Source organism: Rhea americana, unplaced genomic scaffold, assembly GCF_003343005.1.
Source record: "Rhea americana isolate MKP2758 unplaced genomic scaffold, rheAme1 scaffold_0, whole genome shotgun sequence".
Classification (NCBI taxonomy): domain Eukaryota; kingdom Metazoa; phylum Chordata; class Aves; order Rheiformes; family Rheidae; genus Rhea; species Rhea americana.
Genome location: NW_028185037.1, coordinates 11,716,322 through 11,740,358, shown reverse-complemented (window position 1 = coordinate 11,740,358; position 24,037 = coordinate 11,716,322). Strand labels below are relative to the sequence as shown.

General features: G+C 36.3%; 1 protein-coding gene across 1 annotated transcript in view; it reads right to left on the bottom strand.

The window, feature by feature from the left end:
* The window catches only part of MTBP (MDM2 binding protein), a 29,502-nt gene that overhangs the window by 4,987 nt on the left and 478 nt on the right, over positions 1–24,037 (bottom strand). The window contains exons 2-19 of the mRNA XM_085299684.1: positions 23,547–23,627; positions 21,931–22,004; positions 21,686–21,831; positions 21,132–21,190; positions 19,411–19,555; positions 17,782–17,896; positions 16,984–17,112; positions 16,087–16,181; positions 15,283–15,355; positions 12,485–12,602; positions 11,105–11,278; positions 9,847–9,960; positions 9,125–9,289; positions 7,724–7,817; positions 6,034–6,189; positions 4,954–5,049; positions 1,577–1,843; positions 78–324 (exon numbers count right to left, since the gene is read on the bottom strand). Coding sequence (XP_085155810.1) covers positions 78–324; positions 1,577–1,843; positions 4,954–5,049; positions 6,034–6,189; positions 7,724–7,817; positions 9,125–9,289; positions 9,847–9,960; positions 11,105–11,278; positions 12,485–12,602; positions 15,283–15,355; positions 16,087–16,181; positions 16,984–17,112; positions 17,782–17,896; positions 19,411–19,555; positions 21,132–21,190; positions 21,686–21,831; positions 21,931–22,004; positions 23,547–23,627 — 2,348 coding nt within the window. The remainder of the gene's footprint in view (positions 1–77; positions 325–1,576; positions 1,844–4,953; positions 5,050–6,033; positions 6,190–7,723; positions 7,818–9,124; positions 9,290–9,846; positions 9,961–11,104; positions 11,279–12,484; positions 12,603–15,282; positions 15,356–16,086; positions 16,182–16,983; positions 17,113–17,781; positions 17,897–19,410; positions 19,556–21,131; positions 21,191–21,685; positions 21,832–21,930; positions 22,005–23,546; positions 23,628–24,037) is intronic.

Here is a 24,037-nt window from a genome sequence, read left to right as displayed (position 1 = left end):
GAAAAAGTGAATTCACACATGGAAAGGAAGTTAAACAGACACTTCTTGAGCATGAAGCAAACAAAATAAATCTTTACCCTTGTATGTTTCTGAGATCTTGATTCCTTAGTTGGCTTTGAAGTCTCAGCTTCTCTTGTGTTTATTTGACTCGCTGAGCCAGCCTTTGTGGTTGCTTTATGGGGCTGACAGGACTGTTTCAATGGTACAGAAGCTAAAGAAACTGATCTTTCTGAGCGCTTCCTTGTTACTGCAACTGAATAGTGACTTCCACTATTACTGCTTGCTTGAGAAACGAGAGAGTCTGTGCTTTCTGATTTAGTTAGCCTAGAGAAAAAAAAGAAAAAAAATAGATTTTGTATTAGTTCTTTGCTTCTACAACAGAGGCTGCTATATAATTGCTATTTGTACATTCTTGCAAACAAAGAGAATCTGAAAATGGCAGATAATATTCTATAACTGTAATTTTCTTCCTATCAGGAGATCATTTTACCATTGGATTTGGTCTCTGACACTTAAATCTATTCCATTTCCAATTACAATTCTCCAGAACAAATTGAATAAGTTATATAACTAGGAAGAAAAACTCTGTGGAAGAAGGACTAATTTTGCATATGGAGATTACCCTAGATAGGGAAAAGCCAAGTTTGCTGGCCTCCAGTCTTGGGCTTAAGACACAACTTCTTGAAACTACCCAGTTTCTTTTGACCCTACAGGAACCCCAGATTTTTTTTTTTTATCTTTATCCAAGGCAACTTGAAAGTTGCAATGCTACTGAAACCTTGCACTATTTGATCCTTTAACAGCAAAAATGTTAGTAATTGTAAAACATCAGTTGTATGAAGTACTAAACACAATCCCATCTTCTCTAACTATTCAATAAGTTCCAAAAGATAAGGCTATTCCTAGAATAATATCCCTGCTAGAAAGGTTTACTGTACCACATCAGTGATTAGATTGCAAAGGGTACCTAACCTCAGCAGAGAAGGGAAAGCAGAGGACCACCATAGTAAGGGCATTTAGAGTTAATATTTGCATATTATGGCAGTTATTTTTTATTGATGCAAAGAGTATGCACCCTGAAAGTGAGGATATGGTACAAAGGGAGATCTTAAAATTAGTTTTTCAGAAGAGAAATAAACAGCTCTGACAACTGAAGGAGTTTGGATTTTGGTGGATCATTTTATACCAGAAGTCTTTGGATTAGGAATTCAATTATTCTGTTTGTACAGTAGTCAGTTTCTAAACCTCTAGCTGTTTATTTGTATTGCAACAGCTCAGAGAGTTTCAGTCCTGGATAAGGCTATCTGTCATCCTGTCAAAAGCAAGCAATGTATTTTGCAAAATACATTTTAAATAAAAGATTTGGGGTTGTACCTGTGTGGCATGGTTTTGATTAATCTAATGCTATCCAATGGGAGTCACACTGGAGAGAAAATGAACTTACAGAAGATTAAACAACAAGAACATTTGCCTAGATAGCTTTGCCTAAAAAGATTTCAAGATGAAAGAAAGATGTATTTCACAAGAGACTACTGAAATATTTCACGCTAAAGATTTATTTTATTCAGCGTATTACCTCTTCTTGGGATAAAAGCAATCCAAGTCTTTTGATCTGCGTTTTAGCCTTGACGCCTCTGTTCTGAATTCGCTTTGTAAAGACTCTCCATCAGGTACGCTTCCAGGCTCTGACAGGACTGCCGGAGACGGCAGAGGGCTCAGAACAACCGGTACAGGACAGCACTCTTTGGTGCAAGTAGTCTGAGTTTCGTATCGAATAAGACGAGTTTGAAGTTCAGCATATCCCACATCTCTTTCTAAAGCTTTTCTGTTATCTAGACAATACCTAAAATTGAAATTTGAGAGAAGCATGTGAGAGAAGTCTTTATTTATTACAATCAGAAAAATGGAACAACTTATTTTTGACTATGGTGTATTCTCCAAAACTTTTTTGTTTGAACTGACGTATTGTTCTGAAAGAGACCTTAAATATTGCCAAATATGTTAATCCATTCCTGACTGATTTGGCTACTTTCAAGTACAACTCCAACAAATAAGATAAATTATATACTAAATATTTGTAAACCTACCCTGTGCTGCCACAAATAAAATTTTCATGGACATTAACAGACTGTTTTCTTTGAACAATACATTTCTTTGAACAATACATGCACAGTATACCTAATATGGCAGTGTGATTATGCAATATCCCTTTTGCTTATTCCTGGGAGACATCTAACATTATTGAAAGATCCGAGACTTAGCAAAGATTTCTCTTCATCTACTCTGTTCTCTGTATCTCTATTTCTACTCCATCACTTGACCATATTGATCTCTGTAACATGCACCTGGAACCTAAGTCATCTGCATTTACTTTTTTTTGACTAGGAAAACTACTTTCTTCCTTTCAGTAACAGGTACAAGTACTTCAGAGATCCCAAAATGCAATGATACCGACATAATTTTAGGAAGAGCCAGGCTATGCCAAAACTAGGTTGCTGTGAAGTTAAGTGAATGCAACTACAAGGTAACAGTTCTAAGTGCTATTTAGTACAGATTCTTTGCTGACTGCACTCTTTGGAAATGTAAACTTCAACCTTGTCCAAGATAAGCACCACTATATGAGAAAGTCCTATTTTTTTAAATGCTAAACATGTAAGAGTGTACACTGAACAAGCATAAGCTTCACCAGCTTTTCAGCCTCCTATTGACTACAAGAATTAAGTGGCTTAAATCAACCAAGTCAAAATAGGACGTTGCGTTTAAATCTGGTACAACTCCAAATGAATCTATGATTTTTTTTTTTTTTTTTTTTTTAAGGAGAGCAAATTCACATTTTTATGAAATAATTTCATATTCAGATTTAAGAAGAACAAAAAACAGTGCTAACTCAGTGAAACTTAATCATGGGATTAAAACAATAGAAGATGCACATTAACTTTTTTGTTACTTAATATCCAAGATTCCTTGCGAGAGCCCAGCGTTTCATTGCCAGTCACTTAAGTTACCTTTACTGCAGGAAAGTCCAAAGCATTATCAAATATTATGCCATTCATTCTCAACAAGCACTATGATACTTCTTTCAGTTTACCCTCCAAACAACGTAATAACGTAACCTATTCTCTTGGAAACCCTGGACACATTCTTTCTTTTTGTCTATTAACACAGTATTTCATTAAATTGCTAGATCTGATTTCTCCACTTTCTTCAGATTATTTTCATATTCTGAGAGAAATTCACTTATAACAGACTGCTGAATCCATTTCTACAGCTGATTAAAACTTTCCACTAAAAAAAAATTCATTATCTGATAAGACTAAATTCTCTTAATTTACAAGTTTCAAGGTGCTTAATTTTCCTTATTTAAATTCTTAAGTCTCCTGAGTAATCACATTCCCTACAAAGACGCAAATGTTTTTTTCTTTATAAGTGAAATCGTCATGTTACTCACTCTGCTTTAACCGCAATTGCTTGAGCTTTGCGACTCAAGATCCAAATGTTTGGCACAGATTCATTCCCCCAGAAATTTGATTTAATCGTAACTGTTATTCCTGTTTTGTTGGCAAGACTTTAATTACAAATACAAATATAGAAGTCATCCAGATGTAAGCAAATCACAACTACACGGTACAAAAACCAGTCACTCCAAAAGACTGCACGCTCCCTATGATACTCCCACCACAATATCCAGGTTCCTCCCCTTCACTGTATCTCCAGTTTCCACCACCTCACTCTTCTGCCTCCCTCTATTCCCAGCGCACTCTCCCTGTCACATCAATATGCCGGGGCCTCTCTCTCCTCCACAATACTCAGGCTTCCCTGTGGTTTCTACTTGTCTTTTTGGGGGATGATAAGGGGCAGAATAAACTGTGCTGTGCCAAATCTGATCCCTCATGCACGCTGTCTATCACAGGCTCCCCTGCAAACCGGTTAACACATATCAACAGAAAATGGCCAAGTGCTTTCTGCTTCCTGTTGGGAGAAAAATATCTGCATTTCTTCCATCTACTCAGTTGCTGGTGTCTTTTGTTCAGGTTAACCTAAAAAGGCTAATGGACTCAGAAATTACTATTGGAGAAAGGGAGGAAATGGCTAAACAGAGAGCATGACTGCTTCATTTCCTTAGAGAACACGGTAAAGCCTATGTTAAAACTCAGTGAATTTTAGCCAAATTATTTGTGAAGCTCAGAGAAATATACCAGTAGTATACTCGGTCACATTCTAGTAACCTGAAAATGTAGTTTTAGAAGAAGGCAGAGAACTGCATGAAGACCGACCGCATACATGTGCTGCACCACTAATTTTCTGAAAGGCTACGGTGTACCATGTAAAAAGTTTGCACACAGAAGAGTTATACTGAAATAACTACACAAGTATTTCAGTATGTCCTTTTCCTCTTCTCAATGAAAAGAGGATTTTTATACATTATATAATGAACGTCCACCCGAACCTTCGACACTAACACTGGCTGTCTGAAACCAAACACAGTCCTAATAATACTGATTCTTCTTCAGATTCTCACAGGTGACACTTGTGTGCTGACATTGGGCTCAGGCTCCCTGCACGTAGTATCTCCAGAGCAGGTTTCATACACCTCAGTAGAAACATATGTTGCTTGCTCATGCACTGCTCCGGTGACTAGACAGGTGCTAGTGAGTCCTCTTCCTCTTGCCACTCCCAATGCCAAATGAAATGCAGAGACACTGAGTATAGCTACAGCAGTAGAACTTAACAAAATGTTGCAGTGGGGGAGGGGAGCTATTACCACGGAGGCGGCCGTGCTACAATTTAAATCAAGGTAAGAAAGGGAGAAGAGGCATGTGCAAAGTTATTCCAGTGAATGAAATGGATACATAAAGTTTTCCATTAATAACATTCACACTGCTTTAAGTGTTTCTGCTTGTAATTTGATCAGAAGCTGCAAATACTTCATGGAAAAGGCGGCATGGAACTTACTCAACTCCATGATAATGGCATCCAGCTGCTTTTTCAAAAGGCAAACCTCTGAGCTTCCGAGGAGTAAGCTCTGGTGTCAGAAGGAAAACATTTTCACTGAAAGAGGAAAAAAAATATACACGCTTTTAAATAGTTGCAGTCTAGATGCATTATACTTCCATAAATCAAAAACAAATGGCTTGACATAGGAATACCAAAACAGCATGTCTTGCAGTTCATAAGGCGCCCGGAGTACAGCATCAGTAGGAAATTAAATCTTCAGTCAAGAACACATATAACCCTAACAACTGCAAAGATTTTCAAGCCTACCTAGTAGCTCATTCCATAAGCAGTGCACATTCTGACTCTACAATGCCACCTGACTCCCTCGTACAAGTGAGCTTGACTTTAAAAAACAAACAAAAAAAATTCAGATCCTGAAAATTAATGTATTAAATTCTTAAATCAGTCTTGCTGCTGAGAATGCAACGGTTAATGCAATAACATTTACCAGTAGACACTTCAAGGATGATTCTTGCAATGCAGTGAGAGTAGGCAAGTCTCCTTCAAGGAACGCTTCAGTAGTTAGTAATATTGCTAGTAATGCTGGGCCGGTACACCACGAGACAAACACAGCTAGGGTGTAAGGTTCTCACCTAACCTCCCTAACACTGAATTAAATGAGTCACATGAATGAAACTAAAGTTCTGCCAGAGTAAATTCTACTACACTAGAAACAGTCCTTTGTAAACAGAATTGTACACTGGCAGCAGTCTGTAGCACAGTCATGGCAAAAGCCTACTCCACACTTTTGCAAATCAGACATTTATTTGGTTGTTTAGATGCATACTCTCTTCAAAGAGCACTCAAAAAAATCATCCTCTCTTCAAAGATGGATCTCTGAAAGAGCTAAACAGCAAGAACAATTGGGCTAAGATAATGACCATAAGGGCTGATTTCACTGACAGACACGAGATATAAGGGCATTACTGCTGCAAACTCTAATCCAATTAGGCAATTCTGAGACTCTCATTCAGTCATTAGTTGCAATTTCATACACCAGTTCTGACTATAATCTGTTTCAATATACTGAAATCATACCGTTTGGGAATTTGTAATGGTTGAAGATCACCAACTGGTAACCCTTCTGGTGTGAAGTATTTCAGCAACTCTTTAGCATCAAGCAATGTCAGTGACTCCTTTTGGCCATCTTTATGTCCCAGTAACTGCTCAGATGAATGTGGAAACATAGAAACTCTGGGAAAGAGAAAAGAATTAAAAAAATCTAAATTTTTTTTATTAAGTAATTTTGTTGCATACAAAAAGAATCACTGCTAGTCCACAGCAATTAAACATAGCTTACTTTCAAAGTAAAATGAACAAGATTGTTACTTGAGAACACTTACATGAAACCTGACAATTAAATATGTTAAATGCAAATTCTCTACCATCCCACTGAAGAGAGTAATTTTATCATTTTATACCTTAGTTATGAAATAAAACACAGGAACTATATTATTTATCCTGTTTTTTCCAATTATGGATTTTTAAGATCAAAAATTAATTCCCATAAACACTTACAACATGCAATAAAGTAACCATAAAACCACCACTGCATGCAATTCTCTATTTTCTAGCGTCTTCAATCAAGTATAGCAAAGTCCTTTCTCCTCTACAGCTAAGGAACATGCTGGACTGCAATTCAGGATAAGCAGAAGGCTACCAGTTCAGAATAGGATGAAACATATTTTAACCAACTATGAAACAGAAAGGTCCTTTTGGAAGCTCTTCAAAAGTTCAAAGGAAAAGTTTTATGTATACTTAGGAAAAAGTCAATACTCTTTTAAAAAAAAGAAAAAAAAAGACATGAGAAATTAAGAGATCTAATGTGAGAATTTGTGACATCCAGTGCTCTGATCTAGGCCATGACAACTTTGGTATTTGAAAGAGACACAGGATGGAATTAATAGAGAGAGAGAAAGAGAGAGAGAAATTGGATATTTGGCTTTAAAACTCAGTCACCATATGTGTTAAGTTCCAGAACAGATTACTGAAGTCTTACACAAAGTAAGAGTTAGGCTGAAACCAAAAGGCTGTCTTAAGGGACACAAAGGTCTATATGTTTCACAGAAACAGCACTGAAGGAAAAATAAAACCAAATACAAATTTCAAACATGAAACCAATAAATCCATCTCCTTTAAAATGATATGAGCTTTGATATTAGACCTGACTATTTAGGAACTACAAAGAGATCACAACCTCATTGCACATGTTGACAAAACTCCTTTACTGTCCTTATTTTATCATTTGTGTCACTGAGTGTGTTGTTAGAGAAAAGCTTTTACATGTTTTTCTAGTATGGCTGAAGCCTAGAAGTGCCATTTCATCTTTAATATAGCTCAAAGTAACATAGTTCCAAAGCTAACTTTCAGTTGTGTTTTGTCAGTAAAATTTCAAAACAATATTAATCTAAATACCAGGAAATTCTGCCAAAACACCCATAGACATTGATAGTCCAAGGACTATCAATGGATAGTCTAACAGAAACTTAGGCATCAGTGTTCAGCAACATTTCCTCTGAAAGAAAACCAATATACTTCAAAACAGTTTATAAAATATCTGTCTAAATACACAGTTACAGAATCACAGAATGGTTGAGGTTGGAAGGAACCTCTAGAGGTCATCTAGTCCAACCCCCCTGCTCAAGCAGGGTCAAAGCAGTTCAAGTAGTTCCTCTAGAATTATGCTTAATGTCCATAACTGAGAAAGCCTACAGTATTTAACCATTACCTCATTTTTTGCTTAATTTTTTCAAAGTTTTCCAAATTTTGAAGAACATGTCTTTCTGGCCACTCCAACGGATTCACCTCCATTAAATCGAAATCTGCAAGAAAATATCCATGGTGAAAGCAAAAGTATTGCTGTTTGCTCACAAGTAGCAGAATACAATTTGTCTCTAAAGCAAAGGAATTTACACTACCAACCAGAGATTTCTGGCTCTTTTAGAAGTCCACAAGGTAACAAAAAAAGTGTGTTCAACCATGTAGACATCCACATAAACACATCTGGCATTGCTAAACTCATGATAAGCACTAGAGAATTAAAGTAATGAACTACAGCTTCCAAGATTCCTTTAAGTACTCCAGAAGCAGATGAAGAGAAGCAGATACTAGCAAAAGAATGCTAAAATAACTATGGTGAAAAGGGTATTGCAAAGATAAACAACCATGATTGTACTGTGCTCACATAGACTGGTACCACACTGTGCTGATAAAAAATGTCAGAAGAGACATAATAGTCATTTCCAAAATGTTAAGTGCAACCCTATGAGCAACAGTGCTGCAATGTATCATACTGAAATGCATGCTGGCGGGGAGAGGTTGGAGGAAGAGACAACCAGTGCAGGTATGGGTGGTTTAAAAAAAAAAAAAAAAAGAAAGGCAGGTACATCATGTTAGCAAGGCAATTTGATCAATTTGATGAATGAGGCAAATACAAATCAACTTTTTCTGTTGAATGTTAAGAGATCTTGAAACCTTGTCCTATGTAGCATAACTTTATAAGTTATAATTGTCACTCAGTATGATGTACAAACATTACTGGGTGCTCTACTGCACTAAATATTTGCAGCAAGCACCTCCGTTTGGGAGACACAGATTGGATGTTCAACCAGATGAAGCCATGAATGTGCCACAGTTTTCCCTATAGTGGATGTAGGAGATTCTACCCAACAGCTGTGTTGCTATGATCCTAGATATATGCACATGAACTTCACAGGAGTTAACTCATGAAAATTGGACATAGAGCAAATAGATGTACAAGCAACAAAGATGAGAACAATATTAACATTTCTCTTGAAACACAGAGAGTGGAAGAAAAAAAAATACGTATCCTTTTCTGAAGTGCTTATATACCTATAATAGAAAGTTGATAACCCATAGTAGAAGTGTAACATCATAGGTAAATCTGCCTTATGCTGTGATAAATGTTTTCTGTATCAATTTTTCAGGGAAAAAAAAATGCCTATAGTTAATGCCAAGGGTAATTTCAGCTTGCAAAAAAGCCTAGAAAGCTATTCTATTTTTCTTCCAGTTTTCTTCCTCTTTTGTCTGAGTCAACTTTTTTAGTAAAGAATTGACAACAGCTAAGCAAATACATCAAGTAGTGAATTTTCTAAATAAAAATACTTACCAGAAGTCACTGTGTATGACGTAGTTTTATTGGCAACTTTCTGTAGAACAGGCTTAGGAAGACTAGCATCGCACAGTTCCAAAAACCTTTTTCTTGTAAGTACTAACAAGTTCTTGAGCTCATCAGTAGAAATAACTGGAGGCTGCTTGGTCAATTCCTTTCTCTCTATAAAAGGAAAGAGAAAGGAAGAAAGAAAAGCTACTGTATCTGCTAAGATTACCTGGAGCCTTCTTAAAGGAAAACAAGTTAACTTGAGCAAGATGGTGGTGGTTTATTCCACAGCCAAGTAAAAACACTTAGTAATACAAATGGCTGAAACTAGATGTGAATCACCTTTTTAAAGTCTCTTCTGTATTTGTATTTCTGAATACTTCCAGGTTTCAATCTTCCAAAGGTAAACATCCGGACATGCTGAGCCTGAATATGAAAGGTTCCATTCCACAGTGTCTGATACAGGATACTCTCACCCACCATAACTATTTCTACTGTTATTGCAAGAGTGTGGCTCCAAGATACTTGGTTGTGTGTTTCAGGCTCTTTAGTCAGGCAAATCTGATATGATTTTTTTTTTAAATCATATAATTCCAGTACAATTTATGATTTTTTTCACAAGCTGACTAGTCCATCTCGGTTTTGTAAGGTGACTTATCACACTCCATTTGAAATTAAGATTTTTTTGTAATATTAGTTTGAGAACTCCTTGTGCTTTCTCCGTTACTTACTGAGATATTCCTTCAAGGCAAACACTTGTATATGTGACAATTTCTTTTCTCTCTGTACAATCTGCTCTCCACAGAAGCGCGGAAGAGATTCAATGAAGTCTGCAATGTGACAATCTGTAAAGATGAGAAATCTGTTAAGAGTTTCATATAGGACTGTAGCAATACCAGGCCACTATTTCTTAGAAAGTGGATTTCAAGAAGACACAAATAAAGAAGACATACAAATTTCATATTAAGGAAAAACAACTAGGATTTAAAATACAGCTAATCCTAAAGAATAAATTACAAGACATCAAAGGGTAACTTAGAATAGATGATATATCAGTTGTGTCATTAGTTTTTAATTTGCACTCAAAACCTATATGATAATACAGTTAGCATGACTGACATTCAAAGGAGTTAAAATTACCACTAGTTTGACAGCAGAACAGAAAAACTCTATTCCAACATACTGTCAAGGATTTTCAGTTTTCTGACAATGCACTAATGGGATTTTAATCACACAAAATGGTAAGCAGTCAGTCATATCCCACATGGATTTATTTTGATAATAAACAAATGATAGTATGCAGGTCATGGTGCTCTTTTTCTTTGTCAGTGTTGTTGAGAGGAAATACACGAATCAGCAGTTACAAGTACACGTATTAGCTAACAGGATAATTATTCTATGGTAACTGTCTACATATATGTTCTGGTCTAGTGGATCAGATGATCAGCTGCTAGCTCTTATCCTAACCACTCCACAGTAATATGGGCATCTATCAGGTAACTCAAGACACAGTCCTGAAATTCCACTTGTTTGCTTGCCTGAGGTTTTTATTTTAAATCTTCAATGAAATAGGTTTGTCAATAGATAATCATCTAGATTTTAGGCTTTGGCTGGTCCATCTTCATAACAACATATTTTTAAGTCTTTGTAGATTTGATTTGCATGTCTATTACCTGGATTTCCCTATACAATAAAATACTTGCACTACTGAAAGTTTTGAGAAATGACTGATTCTAAGTTTAAGAACTTGTTTCAGAAGATAAAGTAGTAAATTGTGTAAAGGTATGGGCTCTTACTAACATTTCTGTCTATGTTAAAAAAATTCAAGAATCTTGAAAAAGCATTGCGCAAACCACACAAGGATATATGTCAAAATACAATGTTCCTCCTTGTTCTCTCCCTTCTAACATAGATTAATAAAATGCATGTATAAATTTTACTAGCATTTACCTACCTTCAGATACTTTTAAATAAACAAATAATTCTTACTTGATTCTGTTTCTCCTGCATTTGTCTTAAGCTTCCCATTTACTGCAGCAAGAGCAGCCATTCCATTGATCTGAATAGCCGAATGAATCAAAGTTGCTTTACATCCTCCAGAGCCATTGCCTTGTAGCAAGAAATAATATCGGCAAGATTCTCCTTTCAGTTCAACTTCTGGGACTTAGAAACAACAGGAGATAACTGTGAAACACCTTCAGAAAAACAGCTTTAAAATAAGCTACATCAGGAGTACCTCTCCAGTACAGTGGAAAATGCTAGTAATGTCACCATCTCTGTAATCATATCCTCTCTGCTCTGCCACCTCCAAACATGCATAGATCATTTTGAATCTATATATTGCTAGCATCCACTCCATACCATTAAGCTTCTTGCCCTTAATTACACAGCTATTTGAAATTCCTCTCACTTTATTGCCTCTCTCCAGACCTCCAAAATCATGGAATCATAGAATCAGTAAGGTTGGAAGGGACCTCTGGAGATCATCTAGTCCAACCTCCCCACTCAGCAGGATCACCTAGAGCATGTTAGACAGGGTTGCATCCAGGTGGGAACATCAGTCTTTGCCAGAAATCCTCATCTACTTAGCTGTTACAAATACTATCTTCAGCTACCAATAGGAGAAGACACTACTCCTTAAAATCTAGAGGAATTATACGTTCAAAAACCATATAAACAACAAAAATCACCTAAGAAGGGAGAATCCTATGTCTTATCCTGTCCTAGGTAAGCACTGAGCTGTCACCAAGCTCCTTCTAGCTTGATGTTTTTCTGTCCCTATGAACCTCATGGTCAATACTTGTGCAGTGTCTTTGCTTTCAGGGCAGTGTTCAGCATAACCTGACTTAAAAAACACTGGCTAAGAAACTCCATCCAATCCAAACTCCTTCAGACTGCACTGATTCTGTTCTCTCACATCCTAAGTAACAGTTAGACAGTTTTGTATCTGCTGTGGAAGAGGCAGAAATCAAACGCAAGTGTGAGAACCTTTGGAAACGCTTAAATGAGAAAGTGAAGCGCACTGGTTTTCCATCTGCAGAAGCGGCTATCTTTGCCCTCTGACTGTACAATGGACTTAGAAAGGTATGTTAAGGCTGGATCTTCAGCTGAAGGATAGCACATAGCGATGGTTTAAAAGAGCTGCATCATTTCCCTAGATCTTAGTTAACCATGATGATCATATAATTTGACTTTATTATTTTCAGTTTTTCTCTGCAACAAATCTGCATAGCTGGAAACTCATTAAGCAAAACCTTCTGTCGATGAAGACTGCAATCACTGCCTAAGTTCATTAGAAGAATACATAATATACATATAAAATACATAATCAGAATAAAATACACCTGCAGTCATTGTCTTCTTACTTACCAGTAATCATCTTAGGTTTTTTAGCCATATATTCCTTCCACTTCTTTGTACTCAATTGGGCAGGGGATGGGATCAGTACACTGCTTACATTACATGGTAATGCAAATAAAGCTCCCACCTAAAAAATGACAGCAAATATCATACATGCTATATTACTGAAATATACATTTAATTTTTTAAGCTGCTGATTAGGCATTATTTCAAATGCATTTCAGTTAAACACAAATATCTTTACTCAACACTTCTTTCATTCACATCAATTGAGATGAAACATCAGTTGACAAACTGCAAAAGCTGTGTTTGTTTTTGCTCCAGCAGAGCGATAATTAATTACTGAATTTGTATTCATACGTAAAAGGTCTCTATTACAAATCTTGTAACAATCTGGCTAAAAATACCTATGTAGAGTAGCATCCAGAACGAAAAGATAATTTAAAGAAATAGTTGAAAGCAGCTACTCTGCATTTTTTTTGAAAAATATCTGTTTTTCTTCCTCTTTATATATAATATTTGTCAAAAAATCTGATACTAGACTATGTTTATGCTCACATTTAAATTTCAAGCCAAAAACTATTAATAATTAAAAAAGTATGTATCTGAATCTCAGGTTATAAAACATTGTTTTCACAGCTACTAAAAAAGACTAAAAATATATAATGCTTCCAATAGACCAAACAAATATTTAGGAGAAATTTCTATTTTAAAGAAGTACTCAATTCAACATGTGCAAACTCTAAGAAGCAGCTTGTAAATGTGTTTTAATTTTTTTGTCATTTAATTTTTTTTACAAGTAGAAATACAATTTCTTATATTGTAAAAGATACATGACTAATGTCTAATATTCTCTTTTAAAATGAAAATTATAGGAGCTATAAACAAATACAAAACTATTCCAAAATATATTTTTGATATGGTTTTAGAAAAAGAACCTACTTCTTTTTTGGTTAAGCATAACAAAGAACAGAGTTGGAGAGGAGGAGGAAAAAAAAAACTACTGAAAACCTAAATAACAAGCTGAAGATTGGAACCACAGTTTTAAACACGTCTGAAAAACGAAGTTCCAATTCTACACTAAAAGAACCTTAGTTATTCACTATAATTATATTTTCACATTGCAGGCTGCATTTCACGTTGCATTTTCACATTGCTGGCTGCCTTTCACATTGGCACAGATTTATTTATAATCATCACGAAACTTTCATAAATACGCCTGCATTGCCTTAAACATCGAGGAAAAAAAAAACATATATTGCAGCTATGAATAATCATGCTATCATTCCAAGAAAAGAAAATAGGCTTGTAGGTGTGTTGAAAGTTTGTTTATCTGAAATACAAGATTAGGAGTGCTTCTCCTAAGGAAAAATGTAATATTGTCAACTACAAAAAAATGTGACCAACCATTTGCGATTGCAAATTGACAGAAACTTAGAAAGGCATCAGGCCTCAAAGGCAGAAGTGTTCAAGGTGTTTTTAACTGGATACCAACACATATTGTAAAGGCAACAGCTGTATTTATCAGCTGTCCCTTAGATTCTTTAGATGGAAAAGTTTGGCTGGGCATAAAGGCCATCCTCACAGGTGAATCACCAGCTCTTTCATATTTTGGGGATAGCAAGTGGCTATTTAGCACAACATTTAGCAAAGGACACACTCATTCTTCTAGGACGCTGTCAGGAGAGCAGCAAGTAACAAAGTTTTGTCATAACTGGGTAAAAGTAGCAGTACAACAACAAAAATCATGTTAAGATGAATTGTCCTTATTTATATTATTTGACTTTAAAATGTAGATATGTTATGAATATGATACCTACTTAAGGTACCACAGATCCCTAAACAGCTTTGGAGCTTAAAAATAAATAAATAACAAATAAAAAACCCACACCCATACACACCACACACAGTGAGATAGTTAAAAAAAAAAATCACTTTTTATAGATGTCAGGCTTTTTCAGACAGAGTGACATTTGTTTCTGCAGTCAAAAATACTTTAGCTACAACTGACAAAAGCCAGAGTGTCTGTGATGCAGATCTGCTACTACATAGCAGGAGGGAGGTGAAAAGGAACCAGTCAAAGGAACGTTTCTTTCAAACACTGCATGACAATGATACAGATAAGAAGGACATACGAGACAGACTGGGATAGCAAAGCTTTACCCAGGTTCAAATAACATCTGATAATGTAGAATGGTTTGTGATCTTCAACCTTTTAACAAACCAAACATCTCACACCAGACTATGATAATAAAATAAGACTGAAAGAAAAAACACATGGAAAAGATACCAAATCCCCATTAGGCTCTTTTTCCCTAAGAAAAGGGGAGGCCTATATTACAGCCAGCATCTGGAATTTAAAACAAACAAACAACAACAACAAAAGAAATCAAATTCAACTTAAATAATTTTTTTAAAGTTTAACATCAAGTTTAACATAAATTAGCCACTGGATCAAACCACCAAGCAAAGGATTATTATCCACCTGAACATACTACATCAGAATGGAGGCAAAGTAAAAAAGCTCTCCACTTCAGACTAGCAAGAGAAATTTTATAACCTGAATGCAGCCCTGCCTTTTGCTGAAGAAATGTTTGAATTATGAAAACTACCGAAATATCTATCAGGTTAGGATTCAAAGTAACAAGATATTTTTAGGAGATCAAAACTTAGCTAAGGTAAAGCAAAAGCTTCACAGGTTTACAAACTACTAGGACCTAACAACAGTTAGGATTATTCCTGTATCTTTTGCAAGCAATTTACAGGTCTTAATTTTTATGATAAGCTCAAATAAAAAGATGTCACACCTTTCCAGAGAGAGAAGAAAACTGGTCAAGAAGCAGCATAGATGTCTTCTTGATATTCTTTCTTGCCAGGGTCCTGAACAGAACAGTTTAAGGAACTCCATTGTCAGAAGAATTGTATGTAAATCTATTTTATAAGTTATATTTTAAATAAAGACTGCAAGTGTGTAATATGTAACACTCAAGTATTATAAAATTCACTGAACTTACCTTTCCAAAGTGGTACAGTTACCTTGGAAATTTTATAAATGAAATACAATATTGCTGATATCTTTAATATAGGCAGGGATCAACAGACAATTTGGTATCAAAATATTGGGAGGCTCATATAGCCCAGCTACCTGTCATCACACTAAGACTAGCACCCAAGAAACATAGATTCCAGCCAATACAAACACATTTTAAAACTCTGCAGTACCCAACTTCCAGCACAAAATTTCTCTGCCAGACCCTGCTGTAAATTTTTCTTCTATGTAAGAAAAATATTATCTGTGGAAAAATGTTTCTCTAATATGAAGCATACTATATACACTAGTATGAGTATGGCTGGCATTATTTTTTTAAATTTACAGCACAGGAAATAAAATTTTTTCTCTACTTTTTCCCAACAAATAACGTACTCACCATTTGATGAAGCATACAAGGCAGTAAAATCAAAAATAGTTAGACATTGTTAGTGTAATTTAAATGTCAATATACAAAACCTAGCTGTGAAGAAACACTGTATAGTTTTATTTTAGACTTCTCAGTACTCCTTCAGTCTTATCCGCTGGAGACCACTATCATTAGATACTTAAGAAAGGATACAGCTCAAATTCCAGATCTGATATAAAATAGGAGGGTAGATCAGAAAGTGTCACCATCTGCAAAAATTCTAACGCAGGACCATAATAATGAAAAACCTGTGAAGAGATTTCATTGGTAAGTGGTAATACTACACATGACATGTTAAAGTGTTTTGTTGGAAGCACCGGTCTTGCAAGTATATCTGAAAGAGGTATAAAGGAACATGAACGGAAGGTTTCACAGTACCATATTAAATATAGTCATAGAAAAATGTATGTATGTAAATCTTATTAAAGACTTACTTCCTAGAATGCTAAGGGTGCACATGAAACAAGCTGTGCTAGACTAATTCTTATTCCAATTTAAAGGATAAAAAAACCAAAACAAACAGAAAAAACACACCCTAGTAGGTCCAGCCAAATGTAATCCAAAACAAATGTGTTTTAACAATGAAAATAATATTAACTGATGTTAATTTTTATAACATGGATTTTGTTTTCATCAATAATTCTAATTCTGTAGTTTTCACCTTTCCAGTGGAAAGGATAAAACAGCATAACTAATTTTTGAATAATGTTCTTTTAAGATGAACTAGAAAAATTCAGATAACTATCAAATTTATTTATAAATTACATATTTCAAAAGTAGAGATTGCACAAATTTTCAACTTCAACTTTAAAGACATTTTGATATAACATTCCTAAGAACAAACATACCAAATTTTAAGGACCTGTTTTGCCTACATATGAACAAAAGAAGACTTCCTCAATGTATAGCAAAGACTTCCTCAACTATGTAAACATTACTTCTATGTTTGATTTAATATTCAAATTAAGACTCCCCTAATAATTAATTTTCTCAGGAAGGCAAACCAGGTGTATTATAGTAGCCCAAAGAGACATCAAGAATAAGCCTTACCTCTGCTAAACCATCAGTATTACTGGGCTGCTTCTTAGGAGCAAAGCAAGAATTTAAATGTGAAGTGCTGAATGGCTTTGCTGAAATTCCCTTCATGCAGAAGTCTGGAAACCTGACTTCTGATCTAAACTGGAAAAAGAAGCAACACAGTGAAAAGAAACAGATACAAAAAAGTAGTGCTAACAAGAATGCTTCTGACATTATTTATCCTATGTTGAATTCACGATCGTAACTAGTGGATGAAGAGTGAAAATTTACAAAAGAAACGTATTTCTCTTCAGCCAGTTACATGCATTATCAACAATTACTACTACAGTTGATTTTAGCAGATCTGTAAAATTAGATAAAAATATGAGGTTTAGGTAACAAAGCACTATATCCAAACAAATACTGAAAGTATAAACATGTTTTTCCACAGAGACAAAGCTTTCAGTCTTTCCAGAAACATTACACATGTGCTTATAACAATGACTTAAAAATCCACAACATAATGATTTGCGGTAGACAGGAAAATTGATTTTAAACAAAATGTTAAGGCAAGTATTTCAGAGGAGAGTGCCTCAAATTTCTGAAATTCAAAATCCATATATCTTGATTTCATTTGTTCTTTCAGTATGCTAAAAAGCAAATTGTTCTCCCTTTCCTCCACTGCTTCTCAGAAATGCTGTATTAAATATTTAGAAACTTTACCTTTCAGAAACAGGTTGTCAAAAAGAAATTTGGCTAAAAGCATAAAATGCCTGAAATAACGTACAAAGACTTTTTAAAAGTTACTGTAAGTAAAAGCACTTATTTTACCTTTCTTTCCCATATCTGAATCTTTCCCCTCCAGAGTTCTTTTAAATCAATAATATTCCTGAGATTATCTGAAGAAACAAAGTCTGCTGATAGATAGTCTGCAATTTTTTGCCATCTATTATAAAAATAAGGAAGAATTAATCTGAGTTTAATATTACAAATTAACACGCAGTACACTTTGACTGAAAATTTATTACTCCTTGGTATTGAATAGTCTTGTATATGTTTAAACAGACACATATATCTTTACATTCCACAAAGTACAAAATATGATAGAATTGCTCGTTCAGGCTTTGTAAAGGAAGTTGTTCATATCGCCCCTGAACGTGACAGCAAAGAACTTTGTCAGATACCAAACAACACTGGCATTGGCAAGCTGTAAGCATACCACAGTAAGGTCAGGTGCTAGTAACTGGAGCAAAGCTAGGCAGCTAGCACTGGTCTATCTAGCTGGTTTGAAGTCAGCCTCGTAAGTAGAAATATGACTGTAATGAAAATACAGACAAGAGACAAAATTAACGGTATCTGCATATTCTACTACAGGCCATCCATTTTCTAATTAAAATCAGCATCACTGAGAGAATGAGAAAATGAGAGAATTTTCGAAGAAAGTGAATGCCCAGATGGTTTCACTTTTAAGTAAATAGGAGCAGCAAAATTTATTCAGTCAAAAGTTGGCTGCACAGGAAGTTACCAATAAGAACTGAGGTAAGTTTTTTTTTTTTCATGACAAAAGTCACTGCAATCAGTTTATCTTCTTCTGTAAACTTTAGTGAGTATTACATGAAATTGCCAATTCTATCCAAGGACTGAGCACTAGACTTCCTGATTTTAATCAGTTTTGTTAACTCATGATTAAGCTTAAAGATATATTCTAGGAAACAAGACTTGATTAAGGGCAGAGGAGACCTTGTCAAGTTATTAAATACACACATAAAATTTTTTCCACAAGAAAATAAGAACTGTGGCTTATATTGAGACACGTCAAAACCAACATATACCAATTAGAAGAGGGTACTAGGAATTTTTCTCTAAGAAATTAGCTGTTATTTTAACTTAATTTCTGAAGACTTCATTTCAAGTTGAATCAATAGTTCTAGGGTTAAGCCTCTTCAAAAGCATACAAGAAGTAACAGCATTTATACTCTAGCTTTCAAAAAGCAGCAAGTCAGTCACGTTTTTATAGAGTACTAAAGAAAATAAAAAATTTAAAATAAAACAGGTAGAATTAGACATTAATTTTATAAAAATTGGAAAACTAGAACCACTATGAGTTATTATGTAGTATAACGCAACAGATCTTCAAAACACAGTATGCACACTGACGTGAACACATTAGTGAAGTTCTACTAATGGAAAGTGAAGTAAGGATAAAAATATTTTACCTTTTGCTCTCGTAGAAACAGATACCTCAGAGGGCTTTCTTTTTTGCCTACCCCTTTATCTAAGTCACGCACTTACGACAAACAGATATGAGTAATTCCTCCGCTCAAACAATGAGAGGACAAATCTACATAATTGCAAAGAATACTKGTCAAGTACTAAAGACATCAAGTGTCTTGTTTTAAAACATTAACATATGCTAACATAAAACCCGAGTTTGTTTATACACCTAAATGAATAGCATACCCTTTAAAGTCATTTGTTGCAATGGTGATTTGTGCAGAGTGCCACTCTCTCAGGTGTTTCAGTGCACCAATGGCAGGTAAGCAGTCTTTTAACTTGGGTACATTCTGTTCAACAGCATGCAGTATTACATCAACCATTGCTCTGCCTGTGAAAACATAGGCTCAAATTAGTATTATTCAGTAATATTCAATATAGTTGCATGTTGAGTTTCACATTGCTTACTGTCTCTTACTACTTTGGTGCTATTTGAGATCAAAAAATTATTTAAGCAGTTAACTGTTTATCTCTTGGGAAACACAACCTTCCGAAATCATGAACAGCAAACTCTGTAAGTATGATTGGTCTGGCTTCAGCTTAAGTTCCTCAATAAACCACTTTTCATAGAATCAGTAAGGTTGGAAGGGACCTCTGGAGATCATCTAGTCCAATCCACTGCTCAGCAGGGTCACCTACAGCATCCAGGCAGGCTTTAAATATCTCCAGAGGACACTCCACATCCTCTCTGGGCAACCTGTTTCAGTGCTCCATCACTCTCACAGTGAAGAAATTCCCCCTCACGCTCAGGCAGAACTTCCTGTGCTTCAATTTCTGCCCATTGCCTCTTGTCCTCTCACATGGGACAACTGAAAAGAGTTTGTCCCCGTCCCCTTGACACCCTCCCTTCAGGTACTTCTACATACTGATAAGATCCCCCCTCAGTCTTCTCTTTCCCAGGCTAAACAGGCCCAGCTCTCGCAGCCGTTCCTCACAGGGCAGATGCTCCAGCCCTCTGATCATCCTCATAGCCCTATGCACAACTCTCTCCTGTAGTTCCATGTCTCTGTTGTCCTGGGGAGCCCAGAACTGGACACAGGACTCGAGATGAGGCCTCCCCAGGGCTGAGGAGAGGGGCAGAATCACTTCCCTTGACCTGCTGGCAACAGTCTTCCCAATGCACCCCAGGACACCATTGGCGTTCTTGGCCACAAGGGCACATTGCTGGCTTATGGTCAACTTGTCATCCACCAGCACAGTCCTTTTCTGCAGAGCTGCTCTCGGGAAGGTCAGCCCCCAGCTTGTACTCGTGCCAAGGGTTATTTTTCCCTAGGTGCAGGACCCTGCACTTGCACTTGTTGAACCTCAGGAGGTTCCTCTCTGCTCAGCTCTCCAGCCTGTCCAGGCCTCTCTGAACGGCAGCAGAGCCCTCAGGTTTGTCAGCCACTCCTCCCAGCTTGGGATCATCAGCAAACTTGCTGAGGAGGCACTCTGTGCTTTCATCCAGGTCACTGATAAAGAAGTTGAACAGGATGGGACCCAGTACTGAGCCATGGGGGACGCCGCTAGCCACAGGCCTCCAACTAGACTCCACGCCACTGTCGTCATCAGACCTCAGCCCTCTGAGCTCTGCCTTTCAGCCACTTCTCAATCCACCTCACTGTCCACTCGTCTAACCCACACTTCCTGAGCTGTCTAGGAGGATGTTATGGGAGACAGTGTCAAAAGCCTTGCTGAAGTCAAGGTACACTGCTCTTCTCTCATCTACCCAGCCAGTCATTCCATCATAGAAGGCTATCAGGGCTGCATACAAGTGGATTTTAAGGGCTGCATACAAGTGAATTCAAAAGGCAAAACAGTCTTCTCATTTTTCTCCATTTGACTATGATTTTTACCAGCCGAATTGTCTGAGTAATAACTAACATTAATCTCTTTTTGAGTTTGTCCTTTGTTTTAAAAGGACTTACCTGGAGCAGGCAGTTTATCAGCTAACTGATGCAGACCTTCTGCAGCTTCATCATAGATACTGAAAATGAAAAGCAACATCGTTGAAAAAAATAATTTAGAAACAAAATGTTACAAGCAATAAGCACTACCTGATGTAAATACTTTACATTTTTAAAATCCTGCACAAACATAATACCTAGACAATGAGATACACTTATCTCCTATTTTACTGAGACAGGACTAAGCTAAATTACCTCAGAACAAATTGCAGTAAAACTGGAAGTAGGAGTCAAGACAATCTGCTTTTTGTGAGCAGGAAGCTTTTTTTTTTTTTTTTTTTTAATATACAACTGTCAGCAGTGGGAAAGTTTTTGTTATTCGATAAGAGTCATCTGTAGCTAAGAAAATTAAAGCAATGTAAAAAAAAACATAATTATTTTTAGTAGTAGGACTCTTCACAGTTAACTATTGATTTGGTAATAACTTGTGCTTGCTGAATTTTCTTGATTTCCTTGGGCTTTTACTGTTAGATGTCAAATCACTATACTTTCAATGGAAATAATAATATGCATACTCAGTCATAGACAGTGACTCTCTGCTGTTGTTGTCCTCTTCCTCAAAACTCTGTATAATTCCCAGACATTCATCAATGCTTGTTTGGAATGAATCTTCATTTTTCTGTGTGTCAAAATTTATTTCCTCCCAGTCAGGACTGCAGAACTAATCAAAGTAAGAAGAGCTTTGAACATCATCGTATTAACATGCATTAGAAACAGACAGAGAATTGAAGAACTTACATTCTGAAAAAATCTCGCTTACCTGACAATAACCACATATAACATGACTTGCAAAATACAATTTCTTTCCACCTGGAACACCAGCCACTGAGCAAGCTAAAAAGAGAGCAACAATTATTTGAAATAAAAAAATCCACTACAATCTATTCTTCCTATTATAATTATTGTCTCCGTTTAAAGAATTTCAATGGATCGTTTTAGTGGTCATCTTACTGCACTGTGCTGACAAGACACTAAGGTAACTCAGTTAAACTGTATGTGGATTTTCAGAAAAACTCTGACTTTTTTTCCTTATTAATGAAACTTCTAAGGAGGAATGACCATATATGGTTTTATCACAGCTTAGTTTTGATAATCTCAGACACTTTAATTTAAATACTTAGCTGAGTTACATAGTTATGCCTAATATTACCTAAGTTGGTTAAAGAAAGTCAACAAAAGTAGCAACTGCACAATAGATTTCCCACCTAAAAGGATTGCTATTTCCATTCATATCAAGTTAAACTGAATGTCTGGGAAACAGAGGATGAAATCACGCACAAAAAAAAAGTTTAACTGAATTCTAGGATTTTCAGTCCTAGCTGACTTTTGTATAGATAAACTTTCACAGAATTCCTTATTGAATGGATTGAGCTTAAGCTATCAACACTGGAATACCACATTTGCATCTTACATGTTTTTCAAACTTTTTAATATGCCACAATGACTTAATATCTACCTTCTTTGGATATCATAATTAAGTTCTAAATATACTAAGGTCTAGCTAAGAGTCTAACTATTAATAAACCTCTGACTGTTAATAGATAAGAAAGCTTTTGGTATTTACTCCATTTTGAGCAATAATGTTCTTCATTTCCAGCATACCTGAACTGAATCACAATTTTCAGAAATGTTCTCAAGCTGAGATGCGCCTGATGCTTTCTCAACATTTGTATGAAGTAAAAGCACAGAAATAGAAAAGAGCACAACATTCCCACCTCAAGGAAGTCATTGGTTCCCTCACAGAGATCACAGTTAGGTGACAGCTGTGACAGTGCAGCGAACATTAACAGCTCAACACTAGACATCCAAACCAAGTGAGGAATTGATGAGTTAATTTTCAGACTAAGAAAGCATCAAAAATAAATAAAAAAAAAAATAAAAAGCATCAAAGAGGTCTTTAGGAATTTCTTCTAAGAAGATAAAAATACTTATTAGATGTTCAGTGATTAGGCTTACCCAACAGACAAATACCACCTCCACTGAAAAAAGTTCAGACACAAATATAGATCTGGGATGAGATCACACGAGAAACAAAAACCTTGGGCAGGAAAATATCAACTATACCCTGCTCAGGTGGATAGCAAGCCCTTTTCTACCCTTACTTGGTGTGAAAGTGTATTGAAGTTTGTCAGAAAACTGACCTCTCAACAGCTTTATTTTCATTTCTGGTGTCCAGTATACATAACCACCTCTTAACTATTCAGTTCTTACAGCTGCCTCAGTTCTCTATAAAAACAGTAGCTGCAACAGCCACCCTGCCTGCAGAAACTGACAGTTTCCTCAAGTTTTTGACTCGTTCCACCTAAACGTAAAAATCTGCCTAGGACAAGACCTCAGTAATGTTTATCTTACGCTGTTGTACGTTGCTCCACTTACCCGGAAACGCGCTTACGTCTGCATTTACAGATGAACTACAGTTTTCTTTCAGGACATCAGAAATGTTTGCAGCAGTCACACCTGAAAGAAAAAAAAAAAAGTGTTTCTTCAATCTACTCAATTACAAGAATAAAATCTTGCTTCCCTACGACGGGGCGCAAAGCGCGGTGCAGTACTACGAGCTCAGATCCCAAGCGCCGAAGCCGCTGCAGACTTCGGGGGAGGCTGAGGTAACGGCCTGGAGGAACCTAGCCAAACGCGTGCACGCCTCCGGAGCGCTCCGCGCAGTTAATACCGATGTCGCACTAAACCGCAGAAATACTGGGCTTCTGGACGCGTTAAGTCATCAGAAGCCCTTGTTCCGACGGTTTTAATACGGCAGAARTCAAGAGGGACCGAGGCGGAGCCGGCGCGGTTTCTCCGAGTGCAGGTCCCGGACCAGCAACCTCAGGACTAACGTTCTCCTCGCGCAAACCGAGGTGCTTTAGCGC